The following is a 22,467-nucleotide window of genomic DNA, read 5'->3' on the forward strand; positions in this document are numbered from 1 at the left end:
GGCCACCACACCCACAACATCTTCTGGGCGATAGCTGCCCAGGTGGCCGGGCAGGGGACACATGTGGCAGTAGTGCCACACAGAGGCCAACCCTGCAACCACAGTCCACTGGCAGCTGACCCAGAGGGGCAGATGCCTCTACTGGTTGTGCAGTCCCCACCCAGGTCTGGCAGGTGCAGAGCAGGTCACAGCCAGGCAGCAGCCCCCACTGCCAGACTGCTGCAGTGGGTAGAGGGTGCAGGGAACTCTCAGGGCTGCTTCAGGAGTCCAGCTGGCACAAGGGGTAGTGTCCCCAGGTACCAATTGGATGGGCCCCAGAAGCTCTTGAGAGTGAGTAGCCCTGAGCTGCTTGCCAAGGAAGCTTTTTATACTGATGGGGCCAGGACAAGGCAGCTTTTTATACTGCTGGGAACACTACAGGTGCTGGCCCCAGGGTCTACCTCCCCCTGGCTGAAGATCCGGGAGGAGCCAGGCAGGAGTGTTTTGCCCCAAGTGGCACAACTTGCTCAACAACAATGTGCATGTCAGATCATGTGTGCTGAGGCAACAAGTCCTGGCTCAAATTTTCACTGCTTCTGTGTGAGCTGCTGCAAGTGCATATGCTTGCATGTGTGGATGCACCCCATGGCTGTGTCCAGACAAGTGCGGCCTTGTGATATGTGGCACAGCAGATGCATCTGCAGCACCACATACTGCACATTCGGGCACTTTCTGTGCTGCTACCTTGCAATGCAGGTTTTTTGTTTTTATTTTTTGGTTTTGTTGACCCCTGAAAATCCAGGGGTTAAAAAAAATATGCAGAAAAAAAGCAGGGCAGTGCACATGGAGACAGTGCATGCTGCCCAAAACTGGAGCCTGGCCAACCAAAGACATGCTCCAGCTTCCAACCAGGCTTCTAGCTGCAGGATCAATGCAGCTGTAGCTTTCCCAGCTCCAAGGACCTCAGGTAAGGCTGCTGGGGCCAGCAACTGTGTTGGCCCCAGCCTCCTCTACCCCACCTGGGGTAACCTGCAACATGCCAGAGGGCGCATGGCATGGGCATTCCCTGGCCACAACTAGCAGTGGCACAAGGTGTCCTACTGCTGGTTGTCCCCAGGGAACCAAATGTCTACACTTGTCTGCACACAGCCTACAAGTCTTGAAATCACATATAAAGTTCTGTCCTTGGTTAAAGGGTCATAACTCCCTCTGTAGTAATCTAGATATGTACAGTCATTATTGGAAGGCTCATTTCAGCTTTCAGGACACAGTATTTAGGCAAAACTGTAATTACGAGTGAAATGCAGCTACCACCAGTAGTACTACAAAGATAGAGAGGATGTCATACCTATAAATTGATTACACTACTCAGAGTAGTTTCATGTGGGCGTAATACGGTGTCCTGATGTGGGATCTAGCAGAACACAAAGCTAACAAATGTGTTTTGCAAAAGTGTCATAGGAACTTTAAACAAAAATAGTCCAGCCCTGTTTTATGCCTCTCTAAAATGTGTTTATCTATAATATAGTTTAATGCTGGTGTCACATTCAACAGCATTTGTCCTTTAAAGAGCTGCTATTCTACTTTACTTTGCCAGCAGGCCTCATAAATTACAGTCTATTTAGTGACATGATATCAAATAATTTTACTCTTATGAAAGTCCTTTGTGAGCCGGAGTTATCACTCATCCATGGCAGTCTTTTATCTCTGTATTTTTCAACCCTATGCTAGCACATCTGAGTTGCATATTTGTTTATAATATACCTTCACCCCCACTGGCTTATAGTAAAGGCTAACCTTTCATCCAAGTATGTCTTTCAAAATCTTTACAGGCTGGTTACATGTGCAGAACACTGATGTGTGGCATTTGGTGCCACTGTTTAAGCAAGATGAGAAGTGACTCTTATTTACACTTGTGAATGCATGGATGTGTTAGCACTGAGGATGCACACACTTTTTGAGTGCACTTTATGTACCTATGGCTCAAAATAGACTTGCCCCTTCATGACTGCTGTCATTATTTAATGCATCCATATCCATAAGAATATACAGAGGTGGATAAACCTGCTTAGGCACAGGCCTTGTTTAAACATCACTCATTTACTTTTCTGTACCCTTTAATTCTGACTTGCAACTGGCCCAGCACTCGGACTACTATGAGCCAGCAGGTGATATGGACAAATGCCTGCGGTAACTTTCACTTGTGCTTTAAGACAGCATCAGAATACAGGTTTTCACAGGACCCATCTGTTCCTGTCTGTTAAGTGTGGACGTTGCTTATTAACTTGTTACTTCATTCTGGCCAGCTGCAAATTTCACTCTGTCTAAGAAAATAGATCCTTTAAGTCAGAATAGATTGATTCAAGTACTAATTCAAATGATTTGTCCTTAAATAAGCCAAAATATTGAATTAGTTGAGCATTAAACTTGTTCTGTGCAAAGCTTCAATGTAATGTGACCATGGCTACTTTCATAGGGTCACAAATTTACAAAAAACACTCCACTCCTATGCAGTTATTTAAGTGATGGGTGATTTTTTTTTTTTTTTTGCCCCCAAAGTACTTAGAAGCTGATTTCTTTTGAGAAATCTAGCCCTTTAATTTTAGATTAAAATCAACTGTGCAATTTATCAGTACCATCTCATGTTAACTACTATTAATATATCTTACTTAAACTTCATAAAACTGCTTTAGGGAAAGAACAAAATATGAAAATTAAGGATTAGCTCTTGTGAATGTTAAAATTCTGTAAACAGTTAGGAAACTCTAATTTTACAAAATGAGCTTGGAAGGTTTGCTGTCGCAATACAAGGGCACAAAGTGAAGAAATAGCCACACAAATAACAACCCTGATCCACACTGATTTCAAGTCATTTATATTGCACTAGTGACAGAAATACTGGCTTTTTGTAATAGTGTGGACAGCCCTTTCAGAAACATCCATTATAACAGCTAAAGTTTCTAGGGAGAACCCAAGATACGCCCTCTCTTCTGGAGATGCTATTTAATTTGTAGCCATTATATATACACTTTAATTTCACCTGTAGATGGACCACACTTCCAACAACCTCTCCATGGAATACAGATTTGGTGGAGCTGTTCCAACAGGTTCATCTTGTGGATGTAAAAATAGACCTTTACATTGGGAATATATGCCCTACCTCAGCTGGAAGTGTTCCCCTTCAATTCAAAGAGGGAATATGATTTTTTTGTATACTGTGAAGTTACCTTGGTATTCAGTATGAAGAGCTGTCATAAACCTCCCCCTGAATACCTTAAGGACTTATGAAAACCTCATAAAAAGCAGAATCCTCATCAGTTTCAGTGGCAGGATAGCATTATCTGATATGGGATTTACTGGGCATGTGTGTAGCTTCTTTGCACAAGACAACCTCACCCATGTGCAATTATGACAAAAGGGATATTTTTCTTCTCAAAAGTGTATGTTGGGATACCTAATGACTACTGCCATTCTCTGGACAATCTACTGTAACTAGAGAGTAATGTAAAAATAAGGTGCCTTTTCCCTCTGTCTTTGAAGATGAAAATGAGCTTCCCCCACCTACTTTCTCTTACATATTTTTTTTGCCTACAAGATTAGTTGCTATTAGGTAGCAGCTGTCTGTAAAAGGAAATAGATGCATGATCAAAGCCCTCACCAATTACTGAGTTATTACCTTTTACTCTAGGGCTTTTGAATTGGAGCTTGCCTTCCCCATCTTTGTCAACAATGCTTATAGCTGTGTCTGACACTGTCTGTCTCACAACTCCTTTGAGGGGAAATTCAAGATGGTCTGGTCTGCCAGGGAGTTGCACAGATCAGGTTTTATCATAATATCAGATTTGCACATCCTAATTATAGTGTCTGTTCCGTCACAATTCTCACGCAATTATAGACCTGGGTGGCTTATGAAGATGCATACAAATTCATTTTCAAAAAAGATCTACTGAATACTACCTACTGTTAGTAAAGGCAAACTTGATTCCCCAATGATTAAATTATAAAACCATTATTCTCCTGGGATGGTAAACAGAACAATCTGCAATGGTGCTGTTATTCTTTGGACTGCAGCATCTACTTCTGAGTAGTGCTTGAGAGACAGAGTGACAGAAAAACTGAGTGGAATGTCTGCCAAAGCTGCTTTTTATATTTCCAGCAGAAAGTAAGGTTGGGTTGGCTGCAGCTGAGAACTCCAGTTTTCGCACTGTGGTTTTCTGTGTCAGCTGTGAAAAGCTGCGCTGGTAACACCCAAGAGGGAGTTAGCACCATCTGTGTCCCAACACAGTTCTGCTTTTGCTGCTGCTTTGAACTGACCCTGCTGAAGTTCCCTTGGATGCATCTCAGAAATGATTCTTCCTATTTACAGATATTCCAGACCATATTCCAAACAGAGAGTGGTTGTCCCCCTGGCCATATCCAGTGACAAGTGCAATTTTTCTGGCTATGTCCATACAAACACTCATTCTGGGCCTACCCCAAGAGAAAAAATAGCTTATTTAATCATGCCCATGGAGACTCGCAGGACAAAGTCAAAAGGGTGAAGTGACTCGATTTTCCAGTAGAGGGATGTGTGCCATACCCTATAAAATTCCTGATTTAGAAATGCCGTCACCTCTTTTTAGAAGTGTGCATACATATATAGCACCTAGTCAATGGCTATAATATCCTTCTTTGCAGATCTGTGGGCAAAATAGCCTTTCAGTGGTTTCTTTAGGAAAGTAAGATGAAGGTTTGCATGGTGGAATTACCGAAGGCCTGTAACCCACCATTAGTGTAGTAAAAGGAAAAATCATCGACTCCTGAGTTCTATGTTTCAACCATCTGGTCTCTCTCTGGGGTATATGTGCGTACAATCATCCCAGACCCAAAGGGTGTTTCTCTCTATGAGTATGCAGCTGGAAACTGATAAAGTTCCCCATACCTTTTAGATCCATAGTTGTATGATGAAAATGATACTTAGCCAATGCAAGCCAAGAGATGAGAATGGTCTCTGAAGAGCTGTGCCTTTTGCATTATTAGATGTGCTCTTTCCTCAAGAACAGCTGTTTTCTTGGTTGAGTGTTGAATTATGCAGTGCTTTCATTTCTGCCCTGCTTTGTCATGTTAAACCACCTAAAGGCATTGGCCAGTTTTTTTATAAACACTCCACCATTGTTTATTTTACAGGCTCTCCCTGAAGGGCAGACAGCATCTTGGGATACAGCCAAGGAAGACGAAAACCGCAATAAGAATAGATATGGGAACATAATCTCCTGTAGGTGCAAATTCATATTAAACTAAACTTCCTTTGTATGTTTGTAAGCATCTGGTGGAAAAGAATATTTTTAATAGATTAACTAAAGAAACCTGGTTCAAATGCCCAGCTTGTGAAGGTTAGTAGTAAATGAGGTTTCTTTTTATAAGACATTTTTTTCTTCTTGTTTTGTGTTTACTGCTTTCTTCTTAAGGGCAAATGCCTGCTGTCAGATTCTCACTGTCTATCCTGATGTCAATAACATGTCTGTTCTCTACATGTGCAGCACCACCAACCTCATGTATGGGAGTGCAAAGGGAGGTCAGGATATAACAGATATTATACATGGATCAGAAAGCAAAAGTTTTCCCTGAAACCAGAGGTCAGCAGCCTGTGGAGCACTCACAGGTGGTCTCCAGAGAGCTCTGCTCCTTTTTCCTACTTTTAAATCACTTTAAAACAGGTTAAAGGCATTGAGCTCTATCCTGTCCTACCTTGGTAAGCAAGCAGTTGTTGCAATGACTATAAGGATGTTACAAGATTGTGAATGGGAAAGAGAATGGAAAACTTGTGCTCAAAAGTATGGAATGTCAATACAAGAAAAAAATCAAGGCACTTTTTGAAAAGTCCCACTAAGTTCTCTGGAGCTGAACTGGTATAAATGGGGACACATTTAGGTAACATTATTTCCTATTAAGAACATAGGAATATAAAAAATGCCATGCTGGATCAAATCAGTCTGTACCTCTGAAACCCAATATTCTGTACCTCTCAGTGGCAGAGAATTAATGTTAAGCAGAAAAGTATTCATACAGAACCTATCCAGACAGATCTGACCCCTCCCTCTCCATCCATTACAGCTTCCGGGAAAAATAACATATTTTGTCCTAGGAAAAATGATTTTCCTTGTAAACCTGAGGTTTTAGGGTTCGGTTATTTTGCTGAGACCCAAGAAATCTAGGTTCAGTTCCTTGTTCTGCCTCAAGCATCCTGCATGACCTTGCATGAGTCATTGTTATCTCTGCTTTCCATCTGCAAAATGGGGCTAAGGATGGGGTCTTCTTCCTCACCCTTTCTTTGTCTTGTTGATTTAGAGTGTCAGTTCTCTGGAACAGAAACTGTCTTTTACTATATGGTTGTACATGGCCTAGAAAAATTGGATATGAATAATGATAGTAATAGGTTAAAAGGAGCAAAAGAAGCTTACTAAAGTAAGACTTTCCCCTGACAAGTCTTTTTTTTTTTTTAAATATCCAAAGAAAACCCCTTTCTTTTTTCTAGGTTTTGTTTTAATTAACTAATGTGTTTTTTGGCTTTTTGTTCTGTTCTGTTATTCCTTTTTCGTCTATGAGTTTTTGTGTCCAGCTGGTTGTGGGGAGACAGGCCTTGGTTTCCCCTGTATAAGCTCATTCTGATTTGTGTTATAGTAACAGAGATTGTTTCCACTTGCCTGTAGGGAATTTGCATCTAGACTCAGGGCTGCTATGTAAACCTTAGGTTTAATGAAAACACTCTAACAAAAGAACCAGCATGGTAACATTAGACGTCCTCGCTTGGTCATGGACTAAGACTCTAATACATGGCATAGAATATCATGAAAGAGGCTGGTTTTGAGACCTCTTAATCTAAAGGAATAATTATGGGAATGCAAGCCAGCAATTCATGAGTTCTAATCCTGCTCCTGTCACTGACTCACTAGGTGGCTCTGAGCAGGTCACTAACCGTCTCTGCTTCTGTTTCATTATCTACAAAATGGACATGATAGTACCACATTTTGAATGCTGTGTAAAGTGCGGAAGCAAGTACAGTCATTGTGTGGGTGGTATGTATAATGAAGAAAACCATGCTAGGCAATATATTTTCCATCTAATTTTGAGTAAGGAAAAAGCATGACTGAGGATGGAGGTAGGGGGAACAGTAGCACTGAAACTGTAGTTACCATCTCATTTAGGATGAAAGAGAGATCACCCAGAAGGAAACATTTCAGTTCAAATGAAGCACATGGAAATGAATAAAGGAAGTAAAATCCAGTAAGATAAATGGGAAATGACATAGCAGGAAAATGCTCCCAAACATACATTCTTGTATGACAATAGGTGATACCTGCCTCCTGGCTATAAACTCACTCACTCACTTATTCACTCACATCCCCTCTTTTCTGTTTATTCCTACTGTGTGTGTGTGTGTGTGTGTGTATGTATGTATATATGTATACACACACACAGAGAAGGAATAAACAGAAAAGTGGGGATGTGCTTGAACAAGGAAATGCAAACAGTAATCAGAGTGGAGAAAGAGGTGTCTGGAAGGTAGAGACATCAGAATAAAAGTTCAGAGCCAGAGGCTGATGGGAAAAATTACAGAATTAGTTGGAAAAGGTGAAAAATCATAGGTAATAGAAGCGGAGACAGAGTAAGAGAGGAAGATTGCGGCCTTTCCCCCTTCAAATATATCGCATCAGGAGTTCAGAGAAGACAATAGAGTGTCTAAGGAATAACAAGGAGCTTTAGTAACAGAAGTGGTAGGAGCTGATAAAATAAAGTTGAATGAATTCTGCACCCCTCTCTCTCTGGGGATAGGAGGGAAATAAATGTCAAGAGAAGAAATCTGAAGAGCGTGTGGACCTGATCCAACATCCATTGAAGTCAGTGAGAGTCTTTGTAGTGACTTCAGTGAATAAGCCTTGGATCAAGCCTCATAAGTGTCCTGCCAGTGCAGAAATGGCTGAAGGAACACTGCAAAGGAGTCCATGCTAACCCACATCCTTGATCAGCCTGGTATCTTTCTGATCTGGTGAAAAATAAAGTAGGATGAGTTAGTTACTGGTATATCTTCTCCCACACACTGAAGTCCCAGGCACCCTACTTGAAAAGCATCCAACAGGCAGGCCACCACTGCCTGTAATTTGTGGCCACCTCAGGGTGGGACTTGAAACATGTAATAGCAGTTCATGAGACTTCAAGCAATCAAACTGCAGTCTGTTGTAATTTTTGTCATAGAATTTTTGTACTTTTCCAGTCATATTCTTCAGCTAAAAAGAATAGCTCCTGTTGACATCAATGGAGAGTTTCATGTATGCTGTTATGAGGAAATCAGGATTGGGGGAGGGCAAAAATGGAGGGAAGCTTGCCATTTAGAATATGAACAAACATATGCAAGCCTACAAAATACAAACATAGCAAAATGGTCCCAATTTTAAAGGGGCTTCATCTAGGGTCAAAGCACAATTTAGCTTAGTTACATTACTGTAGCAGCATGCAGACAGAACAGTTGCAGTGTAACACCTGCCCTATACTCCCAAGCAGCAGCTCTTCTTCCACCTTTGAATCCACTGCAAATGCACATTTAACCATACCCTTTGTATGAATTCAGCTCTGGGGAGTTTTGCCTGAGAAAAGGAAACAAGACTTGGGCCTAGAAAATAGCAAAGCTGAAAAAATAACACAGGAATTGGCAAGATGCCTTCTTCAGTGGGTACGTGCCACAGAATCCTGAATAGATCAGAGATTGGAGGGAACAGTGAATAAAACTACTGTGGATTAAACTTGCTGCTTAACTCTGGTTTAAATGTGATTGCTGTCAGGAGTCAGGATCTGCCCTGATTAGTGTTCCAATTTTGTTTACTAAAAAGCTGCAGATGCTGATTAGCATGGTTTGCTTATTCCCTATGGCTGTTTTACCACTTCTGAAACAGGAAATGCAAGTCCCCTTGGGTAGTGGTTTGAAAACTTTTTTCAGGTTTTGCTGTATTTGCATTTTCTGTATCTCTAGCCTTATCTGTTGACATGCGTGTTTGTAACGTCTTGCAGCAGCTCTACCATGATTCCAACAGATCTTACCCTTATATCTTTTTCAGTAATGGCCAATTTTAGGCCGCTCATAACTCTGTTCCAGCACTGTGTTAATACAGGACCCTGACCATCTCTGTTGAGACACCAGTAGGTCTTGAAGCCAATCTCAACTCCTTCAGCTTTTACAGTTACAAATAACCCAAATTGTGGTGGCACATATGAATCCCCACTGTATTTGGAGCCAAAAACAGATGGCTGTGGAGATATTATCTGTGAGGCTCACTACAATGCAGTCGACAAGAGTGTTTCTGGGAAATTGGAGGTAGCTAAGTGTTCAGAAATTATTCACAATTGCATAGATCCTCTTGCTGCTGAGGAGGTGAGACATGTCATCAGTAGGAGTACAGCAGTCTCGAGGTTCCCCTGGTGTTGAGGGTGTAGAATTTCTCAGTACCCAGCCAAGAGACATGGTCTGTGCATCTGCATTTGGGATTTATCTGTTAACATAAGTAACTGAAAAAGCAAGGTATGAGGATAGATGAAGCAGCCTCTTTGCAAAAGCAGTTTCTGTGTCACAGACGCATTCTCTATGACACAGAAATTCCCTTGCCTTATGATCACTTATTTATGGGCAATTGTCTCAGGAAAAATTATGTAAATTAGGAAGTGACAAAAAGTTTGGAGGTGTTTGGACTCATGATGGATTTACTAATGTAGATGAGGAAATGTCTGACAATTGTATTGAAACTTTGTACCAGATTTTCACCACATTTCTGGAGTTAGGGAGCATGGGTTGACATCCTTAAATCATCCCTGTGCCAGAAGTGAAGACAGATGTAGGACGAGGACATGTCATGAGGGAAAGAACACTAAGTCCTCTCTCTCCTTCTTCTCCTACCCTTTGCTGAGCACTCATCGCTGGAGGTAATCCAACATGGAATAAGATAACCTGCTTTCAGAGGGAAGTGCTACTGATGGTGAAGTAGGGCACTGGGATGTGTCTGCTCTTTTACAGGAGGGAGCTAATGAGGGACTCACCTGACCTGAAGAGGACTCAGACTGGAGCTATATAAGCCCAGAGCTTGCACGGGTCAGTTCATCTCTCCCTGGTAGCCAGGGAGTGAGGGGCTCTTGGCAGCAGGGCGCCTGCAGGGACCTGGAGTTAGCTAAACACCACCGGGTTTTACAGACAAGTGGCCTTTGTTTATGTTAAACCCCAAGGGAGGTTGAGGTGTCTGCCAGAGAGTGGAGATGCTTCTTGTTTATTTAAGTTACACTGGTAGTTTAGCCCTGATCCCCGTGGCGGCAGGCTCAAGGCCTATTTAGAGAACTGGTGATCCAGTAGCCCTCAGACTGAGACTGGGGCTCAGTAAGGGTCCAGGAACCTAGAAAAAAGATGAGACCCAGACCAGAGGGTCCACAAGCCCAGAGAAAGGCTGAACTGGGCCAGAGGGTCCACGAGCGCAGAGGAGGGGCTGTGTGCAGGACCAGGGGTCTGAGAGCCCAGAGGAGGGTCTGCATGCGGGACCAGGGGTCCAAGACTTCAGAGGGAAATGGTATGAGGGACCAGAAAGTCCAAGGGGGCCAAGTGTATAAATAAGTTAACATCAAAGAGAGAGAATATCCATGAGGCTTGGGGCATGGTGTACGGGAGGAAAAGGAGCCATGCAATTTGCCCGTAAGGCTACAGGTACCCTACAGGGGCCTATTCAGGCCAAGAGGGACCTATCAGACCTGAGGGCTGGATTGAGGCTAATCAGGGTCCATGAGAGACCCAGTAAAAAATTATTAGGATTAGGGCTCCCTTTAAGGCCTGTTGGTGGCCTCCCTTAATCAACCTTTAATATTAAGAACAAAGCACAGTGGGCAAGCTATCTAGGGAGAGTGACTTTAGAGTCTGAGGTGGGCAGGAGCTGCGAGGCCACCGGGGGGCATCATGGCCACCCCTGCGGCCGTGAGCCTGTCACAGATCAATTCTGGCTGTCAGCCACACTTTTGACTTCCATGCAGGCCATGACTTGAGATTCACAATTTGGTCCACAGAAATAAAGGCGGGGAGGGGAGAAGGCATATAGAAACACTACCATAAAGCCTTTCTTTAAAGCTATATCTTAAATACCTTTTGGGAGAAAACTTTATTGAAGAATATAAAATGATTCAAACATCAGAAAGGACACTTACAGCAAAGGTGTTAGAGTGAACTTTTAAAGATGACTAGCTAAGCCATAGACAAAAGAAAAAGCAATACTATGGACATCACCAAAGGTAATGCATGAAAATAAACATGATAGATGAAGAATAAATACCTTTGGAATTCAGTGGGAACAGTGGTATTACTCTTTCTTTCAAGTCTTACTCTAACAATATTTTTCTTCTACTGCCTCTTGCATCTATTTAATTTATATTTGTTCTATTTGATGATGGAAAACTAGTGTCAAATGAGATGTGGACGTAATCACAATTAAATTAGAATAATTAGGCTATTTTACATGAGCTTGAAGCAATGCTGGTTTTATACTAAAATGGAAACAGGGCTGTTTTCAGTAAGTTCCTGTCATTTTGTAACCGGTATTAGTAGTAGTAGTACCGGTAGGAGAAGTAATAGTAAAATGTTGTGGTTGTGCTAACTCACAAGGGTAGAAAAATGCAAAATGAAATATAAAATGTCATTAAAATGTTTATGAATTTCTGAGAGGCCTAGGAGTTGTAGTCATGAGCTCATTCTTAAGCAGAGGGTCACAGTCTCCCTGAAATGTGTGACGATTTTTGTCATGTGAAATGAGTCTGCTTATAATTTAAGCAACAATTTGAGCTTAACTTGCCAGAATTTAGAAATGTTAGGGGCAATATGGTCCAGTGGGCAGAATGTAGAACCAAGACTCGAGAGACCTGACTTCTAACCTCAGTTCTAGTGGTGGCCTGTTTTGCAATCTTGATAGTGCATTGCTTTCCTGTGCCCCTCTTTAGAATAACTCTCTTTTTAGAATGGCTGTCTTTGAAAAAGCACCTTCAAGCCAGAAATGAAAAAAAATCTGCACTTGAGGTTTTTTATTACTATTATTAGGACTTTAATACACTGTTTCTTCCTTCTGTCCAAAAATTGTACATACTGAACAGCCTCCAAAGCCTTGAAAAAATGTGATTTAAACATAAGTTATTGCATGAACCTTTACCCAGCCTGTTCCCCTAAAAATATGAAGAGGATTGAAGGCGCCATTCTCTCCTGAAGTATATGACATCATTAATATTTTCTATGCTTACTGTATATACAGAGGTTTTCTGTCACACCATTCACACTTCTGAGCAATATAAATCTCCCATAAGAAATAAAATCTCTTTTCCATAAAAGGTGCAATAAGATGCATAGAATTGATTTCTCCCAGAATCCAAAATGAAATCCAGGTATATTTCACTGCACCCCAAAACATATATTGGACTTCAGTCTAAAGGTCTCCTGTCTTTTAAGTTTGTTTGTTTCATTTCAAGTGATTATTTCTTCATAGCTTATTTTATATCAAAGGCAACACAACAATTGTATTCTTGAAGAAAAAAATACTATTTCTATATGTAAAAAACATATTTTTCCTTGGCCAGTTTCTATCCATAAATGTCTGTAGGTTACGCAGTCCTCTCCTACAGCCCTCTTCTTAGATGTCTTTCATGGCTGGTCCCTGAGGAATTCAAGTTGAGATTCTTTATGGTCTTGGCAGGAACATTTTTGTTCTGTTGCTTTTCAATTACATTGTTATAATAAACTAAATCTGGTCTCCTTGTGGCATCACTAGAGGAATTATTATATCACCCCCCTATCTCTCCCTTCCTCCCATTACCTCCAGGATTTTTTGTTTTCTTTTCCACCTGACACCCACTAACTTGGCTCCATGTCTTGAATTGCAAGTGAGGAAGTATCTTCAGGAAATGTGTTTTACTGCCATCTGTCCAGTTTAATCAACTCTGTCTCTTTGTAAATTGCTGCTAGTATAAATGCCATGTTGTCTGTCTAACTAAGTGGTTAAGGAGAATTCCTGATAAAGTGGCATAGGCCCTGGACAGATTTAACATTTGAAGCATTTCACATTCCCTGCATGCCTCTCTGCCTCTACTCTCCTGGTTCCAGCAAGGGGAGCAAGGCCTCTGATATCCAAGTTCTGACAGAGGAGGGGGCTCTTGACCATCCCCAGCAATCTATGGAGCATGCAGGCATACCCATCTCTGGAACCAGAAGACCAGATGCTGAGCATATGGGAGACTGCTCATTGGCTCTCTGGCCTCCTCTGTCTCCCCCTTTTCCCCTACCCATTTAATGAGTAACGAAGTCACAGGACTGAGCAGCCCCTGACTGGAGAGCATGCCTTTGCAAGTTGTACTGGCAATTTTTAAATACCCTGGCAGGTGGGTGCAAGCAGTGAGCTGTCTGTGTGTCTATCTGATGCTGAAGTACTTCATTTATTTTTTTAAATACCGCAAAGTAGAGTGGAGTCCTTCAAATGTTATGTCTGTCCTGGGCCATAAGTGTGGTTAATTTCTGAAGCTGAGAGCTGTAGATGCAGTTCCAGGAATGTATATGCATTCATTGCATCCACAAGCCCGTATTGTTGAACCCAAATGTAATAGTGCTCCTGACATACACCATCGGCATAATCATTTGAAGCATAAATATGGGTTTTTGTAGCCATGTCTTTTTGTAGCCATACATGAATTTTGCATTTGGGTTTGAAAACTTTTCAAATCGATAAAGTATTTGTGAGTATATGAATATTCATGTGTATTTGGATCCTGATTTCCAGAGGTGCTTGTAAACACATCAGTATGCTCAGCATCTGGTCTTCTGGTTCCAGAATTGTAGTTAATAGAATCTACACTTTTTCTCACCTTCAGATATTAGGATCAAAATATGTAGTGTTGGGAACTCAAAAATATTAGATGGTTTTGAGCAATTGGTCTTTACATAGATATTTTTGCACTTAATTATATAGAAACACTAGAATTGCCAGACCACATTAGACCTGGATCTTGCATATGACAATGGCCAGCATCAGCTGCTCTAGAGAAACTGAATGAACTTTTGTAGAGGAAAATTAGGGAATAATCTGCTCATAGGAGAAATGATTCGGCCAAACTTCAGGCAGGGATGGGTTTATTTTGTGAAATATGAAGACACATTATTTTGCCTTATTTAATACAACTAGGGCTGTTCTCTGAAATTGCCTAGTCTTCATTTGGACCTCAATACATTTTGGGCCTCAATACTTTTTTGCTACAATGAGTTCCATAAGTAATTTAATTGTGTAAAAGAATATTTTTATATAGTATTTTCTATTTTTCACTTTATTGACTTCCTCTGTGTCTCTTGTAATCTGAGTGAGAGAAAAAGCAAGTGCCCCATTTTCAACTTCATACTATTCATTAATTTTACATCCCTTTATCATGGACTACTAATGTTTTGTTCTGGTTTTTTTCACTTATCTTAACAATCCTAATCTTGACTGCTTCAACTTTTATCTCAGTTTCCATAGCCCTGTCAGTCCTTAGTGTCTCTTTTGACCATGCCAGGAAAGCAACGAGTTAATTCTAAGTGTAGTGATGGCTTTTGTGACATAAACACTTCCTTACAAGGACCTGGCTTGAAACCCAACAATTGAAGAACATTCCTAATATAAATGTAACATCTTGTAACAAATTTTACTAATATCACAGTGAATAAAATAAGGCTGATTGCAAACAAATTATTACCATGGGATGGAAAGAGGCAATCTTAAATGCAAAAAGAAGTGTTCATAAAGTTCTGTGCTATTCTTTCATTTTACTACTTATACATGTTTAGTCAACCAGTTATAGGAACCAGTGGATAAAGAACTTACTTATGATACATATGCCTTCCTGTATCTTGCATTGCCTCATGAAAGCCATATTCCTTCCTTTTAGCTACATATGGAGCACTTTAAAGGCTTCACTGTTAACATTATTATTTTTGTTTCCTTCTTTCAGATGACCATTCAAGGGTGAGATTGCAACTGCTTGATGGAGACCCTCACTCAGACTACATAAATGCCAACTATATAGATGTAAGACCCCTGTTTGACAAAGAATGCTGTTGGTAGAAGCTGACTACAGATATGATATAACTGATAGCTTGAAGTTATTTGAATGTTGGGTGTGGGGGTGTACTTCCCTGCACCCCCTTCCCTTCGGTGTAGCCTAAATAGGTGGAGATTTCTAGATATGATAGAACCATATGTGGAATATGGGATAATGTACTATGAACACAGAAATCAATAACACCACCCTTACAATAGCATTAATACAGACCTGAGGCTTATTGACTATATACATAGGTACAGTGTGGGAAGTGTGTAAAAAGATTGAGATTTTTTTTCAATGTGTTAGAAAATAGTTTTAAAAAAGCAGCCTCCCCCTCCCTCTCATATATATTGTGATGAAACACAAGTGCGCACGCGCACACGCACACACACCACACACACACACACGTGCGCGCGTGCGCACACACACACACACACACTTCCTTGTGGACATCTGATCATTATTAATGATTAATAATATTCCATTATTTGAAGAGCCCTGTTAGTGGATGATAGCAAGAATATATATAATAAAATGCAAATCACTGATGCTTGGGTCAACTTTAAAAGGAAGCAGACGCATGCATTTCAGATGAGAAGGCACAGATTTTTACTTGCTAATTACTCTAAGTAGAATCATATAGACGTAGGCTGGAAGGGAACCCTAAAGGGCCAAATACAGACAATACACTTTTACTGGTATAAGTGATTAGAAACTGGTGTATACCTGTAACAGAACAGAAATTTGGCACGCAAAACCAGTCTATACCCATAAGAGAACAGAAGTTCTGCACACGTAGCCTGGTTTAAAAATGGCAGAACCCTGTCTAGGATTCCCTTCTCACCACCACCACCAAAGGACGAATGTATCTTCTTAAACTATGCCACTTACAGAAAGCCGTGTAACTTAGATCGATTCCGCCTTGGGCTTTTTGAATAACTGGACCTAGCTGAGGCCATCTAATGCAACCCCCTGCCAGAGATAGCATCATCCCTATCCAAACCATCTAATACAAATCCATGGTCTAATCTCCTAACAAAACTACATGCAAACCTAACTACACACAACCTAAACACAAAACAAGTAAAGCAGGTTTTCCAGAGTGCCCATAGTTCAGCTGTAGGGCTCACCTGTTCTTTGAGGAAATGTGAGAAATGCCACATTCTCAGTCTCTTTCTTGTACAATCAAACGTCTCCTACGAATTTCTCTAAAAACTCAAAATGTTTCTGGATGTTTGAATTTTTAAAGAAGTTCCTGCCATTTGTAACTCCATGGAGAAGTTTGTGAAGGGCTTCTCTTTGCCCATTTAATAATTAGTTTTAGGTTTTTGTACATATTGTAACAGCTGATTCTTTTATGTGGAAGCTATAACATACATGCCCGTTTCCCTACTGTTACCTGTGTTTCATGGACCTTCATGGTTTCTTTTCCAGGGATATCACCGACCTCGTCACTACATTGCCACTCAAGGCAAGTATGGTATCCTAAATTTGAATGTTTCCAAAGACAAGGTTAAACTGATCCAGGAGCCATTCATAGGGCAAAGTCCACTACGTAGAGTGGTATTGACATACAGAAAATAAGATCATAAGATGCTCCAGTTCTTCATTTGTGTATTCTTGCAGAAGCTCAACCTCAGCTAGGTTAACATAAAGATCTAATAGCAGTATCATAATGATGGGTGGGTGAGCAAGACATGAACCCTGGGTGCTTCCTGTAGTAGGGGAAGCACTGGAAAGGAGGTGGGTATCCATCTCACCCTCCTGGTCCCCTGCCCGCACACCTTGCACCTTCCCTGCTCCAGTTTATCTCCTACTCTGGCTTTGGTATTAGGGAGGGCAGAGAAACAGCAGTAGTACACAGTGGAGGAGCAACCAGAGATTCACTGCTGTGAGGGGAAACGTGACCCCCTTTTTTGGCTGCCAAAAACTAAGTGCAGTGCTGACCAGGGTGTAATACTGACCAGTTACACCTCTGTCCTGTAGACTTTAATTTAAAAATGAAGTGTGTAATTAATACCTTCAAAATAGGGTTGGAGCTAGCTGTGCATCAGAATGAGGAGGAGGAATTGCATATATGCCTTAGAGTTGATGATATATGTTAGAATTGAAAGAGAGCATTTTATGGAGCTGAGGAGCTTATGAATAGATTTGATTATGCTAAAGAGGTGGTTGAATATATGAATGTAGCCATAACCCAGATTTTTAGTGACCACATTGATAGTGAAGACATTTATAGGTGAGAGTCACATGAATAGCTAACAATATGGATATACTTCTGCTATCACCCACCACACAGGACAGCTTACTGTCCCACACTTCATCGTATGCAAGTGCTTCTCAACCAAGATGCTATGAGATCCTTTTAAGGCTACCACATGATACTAGCACTGTCAGGTGTGCAAACACCTACATATGATTCACAAGATTAAACCAAAGATTTCAAATACGAATAGGAATTAGTGTCAAACGTGTTCTTACCTGCTGTGGTCTTTCTGAGTTTATTGCAATGGACGAATAACTTTGATGTTCTGTTTTGCTTTGTTTTGTTTTATTTTATTGTAATTGAGAAATGAAAGACAGCTAATGACTGGCATTTTCCAAGAGCTGCCTTGAGTTAAAAAGGTTGCGGGACATTGTACTACATCCTTACCGGTCACATTAACTTACCTTGAACCCTACCCTAATTGCCAGTTTTGTTTGCCCACAGCACATATTATTCCCATGATTCCCCCTCAACAGTCCTGTCTTAAAGTTCTACCTGTAGCCCCTCTTCTGTTCCGTCCTTATATATACTGATAAGTAGGAACATATAGGGGCAGAATGGAGTTGGAGACTGAGGGCACAAAGAATGAGAAGTGTGGCTGTACGGAAACTGTAGAGGGTAGGGAATCATGAAAGTGAGGATGGATGGGCTTTGAAGAAGAATGCAGGCCTTAGTCTGCAGCAGACAGGAGACAAGTCCTCACAAATTCTGCTCTAATCTGTTTCCTGTCATAACTGGGCTTTTGGTCATAGAAGTTTGAAAAATCCTTCTCCGGGGAAACTTCAAAAGGGAGCTTATCTCTACATGTTTATTCTGCCATGATTAGCAAATATTAAAATGTGAAATGAAGGGATTTTTGTCCTGCTTTAAGTGCAAATCTCAGCACAGCTCTAATTATGGAGCCACTAGGGGATACTGTCAAGGTACAGTATTGGTTTATCGTCTGTATCTCTTTACCTATTTTATTACTAGGATGTATAATGCATTCATTATAGCCTTAAAATCTCATGTGCCTTACAGTATCAAGTATCTCTTTTATTAATAAACTCAGTATGCTTCAATGAATGTCACATTAAAGAGCAGGGGAATATCTGGTAAGAAAGGATCAGATATGAGAGTAATAAAATAGGTAGGCAGAAAACAGCTGACATTGGAAATGGTCTATTCAAATATCTTTTTTCCTCCCTTCTTTTGACCTAGGACCAATGCAAGAAACGGTGAAGGATTTCTGGAGAATGATTTGGCAAGAGAACTCTGCAAGTGTTGTCATGGTCACCAACTTGGTGGAAGTTGGCAGGGTAAGGATGCTGGTTTCCCAGTGCACTCTATCATTTTCTCAATGGATGCAACCATCATAGCACTGGTTGAAGTAACTTTCTGTTATTTTGCATAGCTTGCTGGGTGAAATCCCTTTGACTTGATTCAGTCTGAGGGCCAAGTGAATATGTTAAACTATTCATTATCTTATTACCTAGCTACAGCCTGTCATGCTTACTGAGCACCTGTTGTTATGGTGTTTTACTTCCCCTGAATGTAAAGGAAAGTCAGACTTTATTGCTCCTGAGAAGCAAAAAGATTAAAATATAACCTCAGGCCTGACTGAGATCAGGAATTGAGCTTTTCCAGCATCTCAAAAGGAAATGATATTTATTCAAAGTGATCAGTCTTGCAGTCATATGCCTTCCCCCCTTTATCCTCTTTTTTTTACCCATTTGAGTGTTTATTTTGTATTTTCCAGATCCTGTATTTCTGTCCTATTCACTTTTCTCCCCACTTCCCAGACTTTTTTATCCCCAGCTTCCAGTCCTCTCACCCATCCTTCTTTGTCATAATTCTAATTCTTTCAACCTTTAAAGAACCTCTCTGGAGACTTGTTCCTGCCATGCTGAAGTAAATTCTTTAGAAATGGTAATGTTAAATGGGGAGCTGATCTATAGAAGTAGCTGACTTAGTGACATAGAAGCGAAGGCAGGCTAGGAGAGAGATTGAGGTTATCAAAGGTTAACATAAAGTCCATTTTGGATTGAATTTGAGTTTGGTTAGGTCAGATTTTATTCTATCTGACCCACTTCCCTATCCATTCGTACTGTCTGCCTCTTCTTTGTTGCAGGTAAAGTGTGTTAGATACTGGCCAGATGACACAGAGGTCTATGGAGATATTAAAGTCACATTAATTGAGACAGAGCCATTGGCAGAGTATGTCATACGCACATTTACTGTACAAAAGGTAAGTAAGTCCCAGGTCACTTTGCCTTTAATGTAACACCCTATCAGGAATCTGAAGCATGAGCCCACAGACAAAGATGCTGTTGGAGATAATTGGGGATGGTAAGTTTTGGCTGGGTTCCACCTTAGAAACTTGACTTCTGGGAAGTAACATTCAATATCTTACAAACGATTTTACATCAGAAACTGTATGGAAGCAAAAATAACTGTAGGCACATTTCTTAGTGCTTAAAGTCTAAATGCACCCACAAAGCCAGTACATAGATGCCTACATGCCATAAATAATAACTATAGTTATTCACACTGGGAAATTGCAGATGGAAAAAAGCATCAGTAAAATTGGATGCCAGGTGGAGGCCCCTTTCAAAAACAAATAAAAAGTATTGAAGGCCTAACCATGTACTTATCCTAAAATCTGCAGTTTGGGGGGCTTTTGTTAAGTACTGGTAGAAATTGAAAGTCAGAATTGCAGACCATCGTGGTCCTGCCCAGATCACACTTAATGTACCCAATAAATGACTTGAAAACTTTTTCTCCATCTGACACCTTTCAGGAAACTCCATCACAGCCATGCTGGAATATATTCCTGTTTCTAATGAACCAATTTTGTGTTTTGTTAAACCACTGGACAGTTTAGTTGGAAATAACTAATAGTAGCATGTGGCACATCACAGGGCTTCATAAAAGGAAGAAAATCTCTGTGCTTTGTCAGAGCCCAAGAGGTTGGTGACAAAGGGTGTGCCTACATGTGCAAATGCCTGGGCAGGCATCTGTACATGCAAGGGGGTGGGAACATATGTGCAACAGGTGTCTATATGTGCAAGGGCCCCCTGCAGTAGCCAGCGGGAACTCTAGGCTCCCCCTGGGTGCTAGCCCAGGAGCTGGCAGGGAGCATGGGACCAGAAGACAGCTGTCTCCTGGAGGGGGCTAGGAGATTGCTCCCTGGTCCTGGAAGCTGCCTGCTACCAGGCGTGGTTCTACCACCAGAGCCTGGGCAGGTACAATATCCCCCTGCCCAAGAAGCAGGGAGCTTCTGGCCCTGGCTTTCCAGTTTGGGACAGGGGGCTTAGAAAGAGTTTGAGGGGAAGGGCAGGTCCCAGCCCCCTGTCCTGATCTGCCAGTGGGGCAGTTAGCAGTGAGCCCCTGGCTGGGTGAGAAATCCCAGCGGGGCTTGCTGCTAGCTGCCTCACCAGCAGATTTGGGCAGGGGGCTGGGACCTGCCCTTCCCTTGTAGTTTTTTACAGGCCCTGCACCTCGATCACCAGATCTGGGTCTGGGGTTGGGACCTGCCCCTAACCTGACCAGTTCCCAGCCCCTACTCCATGACCATGGGGCGAGGGCTGAGGAGATTGTTCTCAGCCTCAACTCTGCAGTCGTGGAGATGGGGCCGGGCACAAGCTCCCAGCCTATTCCCATCCCTGCTCTATGATTGCAGAGCTGGGGCTAGGAACAGGATCCCAGCCTGTTCCCAACCCACTGCATGATTACGACTGGGAAGCAGGGCCTGGGAGTTCCCTGCTGCTGGGGCATGGGAACATTGTCTCTGACCAGGCTCCAGTGGCAGAGCCCACCCTAGCAGCAGGCATCTCCCAGGGCCAGGGAGCAGTCTCCTTCCCTCTGCTGCCCAGCTGACAGTGAGTAAGTTTGCTCCCAGCCAGCCATCTACACATGCTGTACAGCTCAGTAACTACTCACGGGTAAATTTGCTACTTGTATTTCCAGGTAGCAGATTTACTCATGATTAGAGCAAAGTACTGCATCGTAAGTGTCTGCATATACAGACGGTGAGGCTTACTCTGCAGTAATTTGCTGTAATCTTGAGTAAAGCATCTTGTGTAAATGCACCCAACATGCTATAACTGGGAGAACTTTTGAAGCATATGCATGGAATAAACTAGTGGTATCAGTCCAGTTCATAGGGCACAAGTTCCTGTATTCAGGACAGATGCCAACACTCTCATGAAATGACCCAGGATGGATATGGGGACAAATTAATTTCCTTCTAATGATCTCTTTTCAGGTTTGAGTTATACTGGAAAAAGTTGTTATTCCATTGCTTGTGCTATATGTGCTGTACACAGTTCTGTCCCTAGACCAGTCAAATAGGAGTTTTTCATTAACAGTATATTCACTTCATTTCTAAAAATTTGTGGAAAGGACTCAGTATAGTTTTGAATGTGTGTTGGGAATTTGTGCCACTAATGGACTCTGCTGGTTTGCTACTCTTGTGGCCCCCAAACACTAAAGTTATCCCATAATGCTGCTAATCAGCTAGTGTTAAACTACACATAAGACAATGCACTTTGAATGGGAAGCTGATAACCACCTTCATAATCCTCATCTTTACATTACGTGCTTTGTTTATAATTGAAGATACAATCTCTTGATCTTTCACCCTGAAATCTTCAGTAATGAGAAATGGTACATGAAATGTTGTGTATTATTAAATTGAAATGTCTGCTGAGCCCTCTGAATGGAAGACAAAAGCAATAATAATTGGTGAGGTTGCAGTTATAGAGGTTGCCTTGTCTCCTCAGAAAGGCTACCATGAGATCCGAGAGATTCGTCAGTTCCACTTCACCAGCTGGCCAGACCATGGGGTCCCTTGCTATGCCACAGGTCTTTTGGGCTTTGTTCGACAGGTGAAGTTCCTTAATCCTCCTGAGGCAGGGCCGATAGTTGTACACTGCAGGTATGCTATCCCTCTGTTCGTCCTCTCTCTTATCTCCTATTTTTCGTAAGTTTTTTCCTACTGTATCTAGCCTAGCCACCACCCAGCTTCTTTTTGTTTCTGACTGTATAATTTGCCAGTGTTCAAAGTGAACTTGCATGCAAGAGGACAAATGTCATGTAGCTTTGTGCAGCCAAAAGCACAGAAGACCACTCCAATA

The 22,467-nt window shown here is 41.6% G+C and overlaps 1 protein-coding gene across 1 annotated transcript in view; it reads left to right on the plus strand.

Annotated features, from left to right (window-relative positions):
- PTPRT (protein tyrosine phosphatase, receptor type T) overlaps nt 1-22,467 on the plus strand; it is a 1,137,038-nt gene that overhangs the window by 1,075,485 nt on the left and 39,086 nt on the right. Inside the window, exons 20-25 of the mRNA XM_019513020.1 lie at nt 5,146-5,233; nt 14,992-15,068; nt 16,519-16,555; nt 18,551-18,648; nt 19,461-19,577; nt 22,114-22,268. Of these exons, the coding sequence (XP_019368565.1) occupies nt 5,146-5,233; nt 14,992-15,068; nt 16,519-16,555; nt 18,551-18,648; nt 19,461-19,577; nt 22,114-22,268 (572 nt within the window). The remainder of the gene's footprint in view (nt 1-5,145; nt 5,234-14,991; nt 15,069-16,518; nt 16,556-18,550; nt 18,649-19,460; nt 19,578-22,113; nt 22,269-22,467) is intronic.

The sequence above is a fragment of the Gavialis gangeticus genome, unplaced genomic scaffold (assembly GCF_001723915.1).
Source record: "Gavialis gangeticus isolate Ggan-Ray unplaced genomic scaffold, GavGan_comp1, whole genome shotgun sequence".
Lineage (NCBI taxonomy): Eukaryota > Metazoa > Chordata > Crocodylia > Gavialidae > Gavialis > Gavialis gangeticus.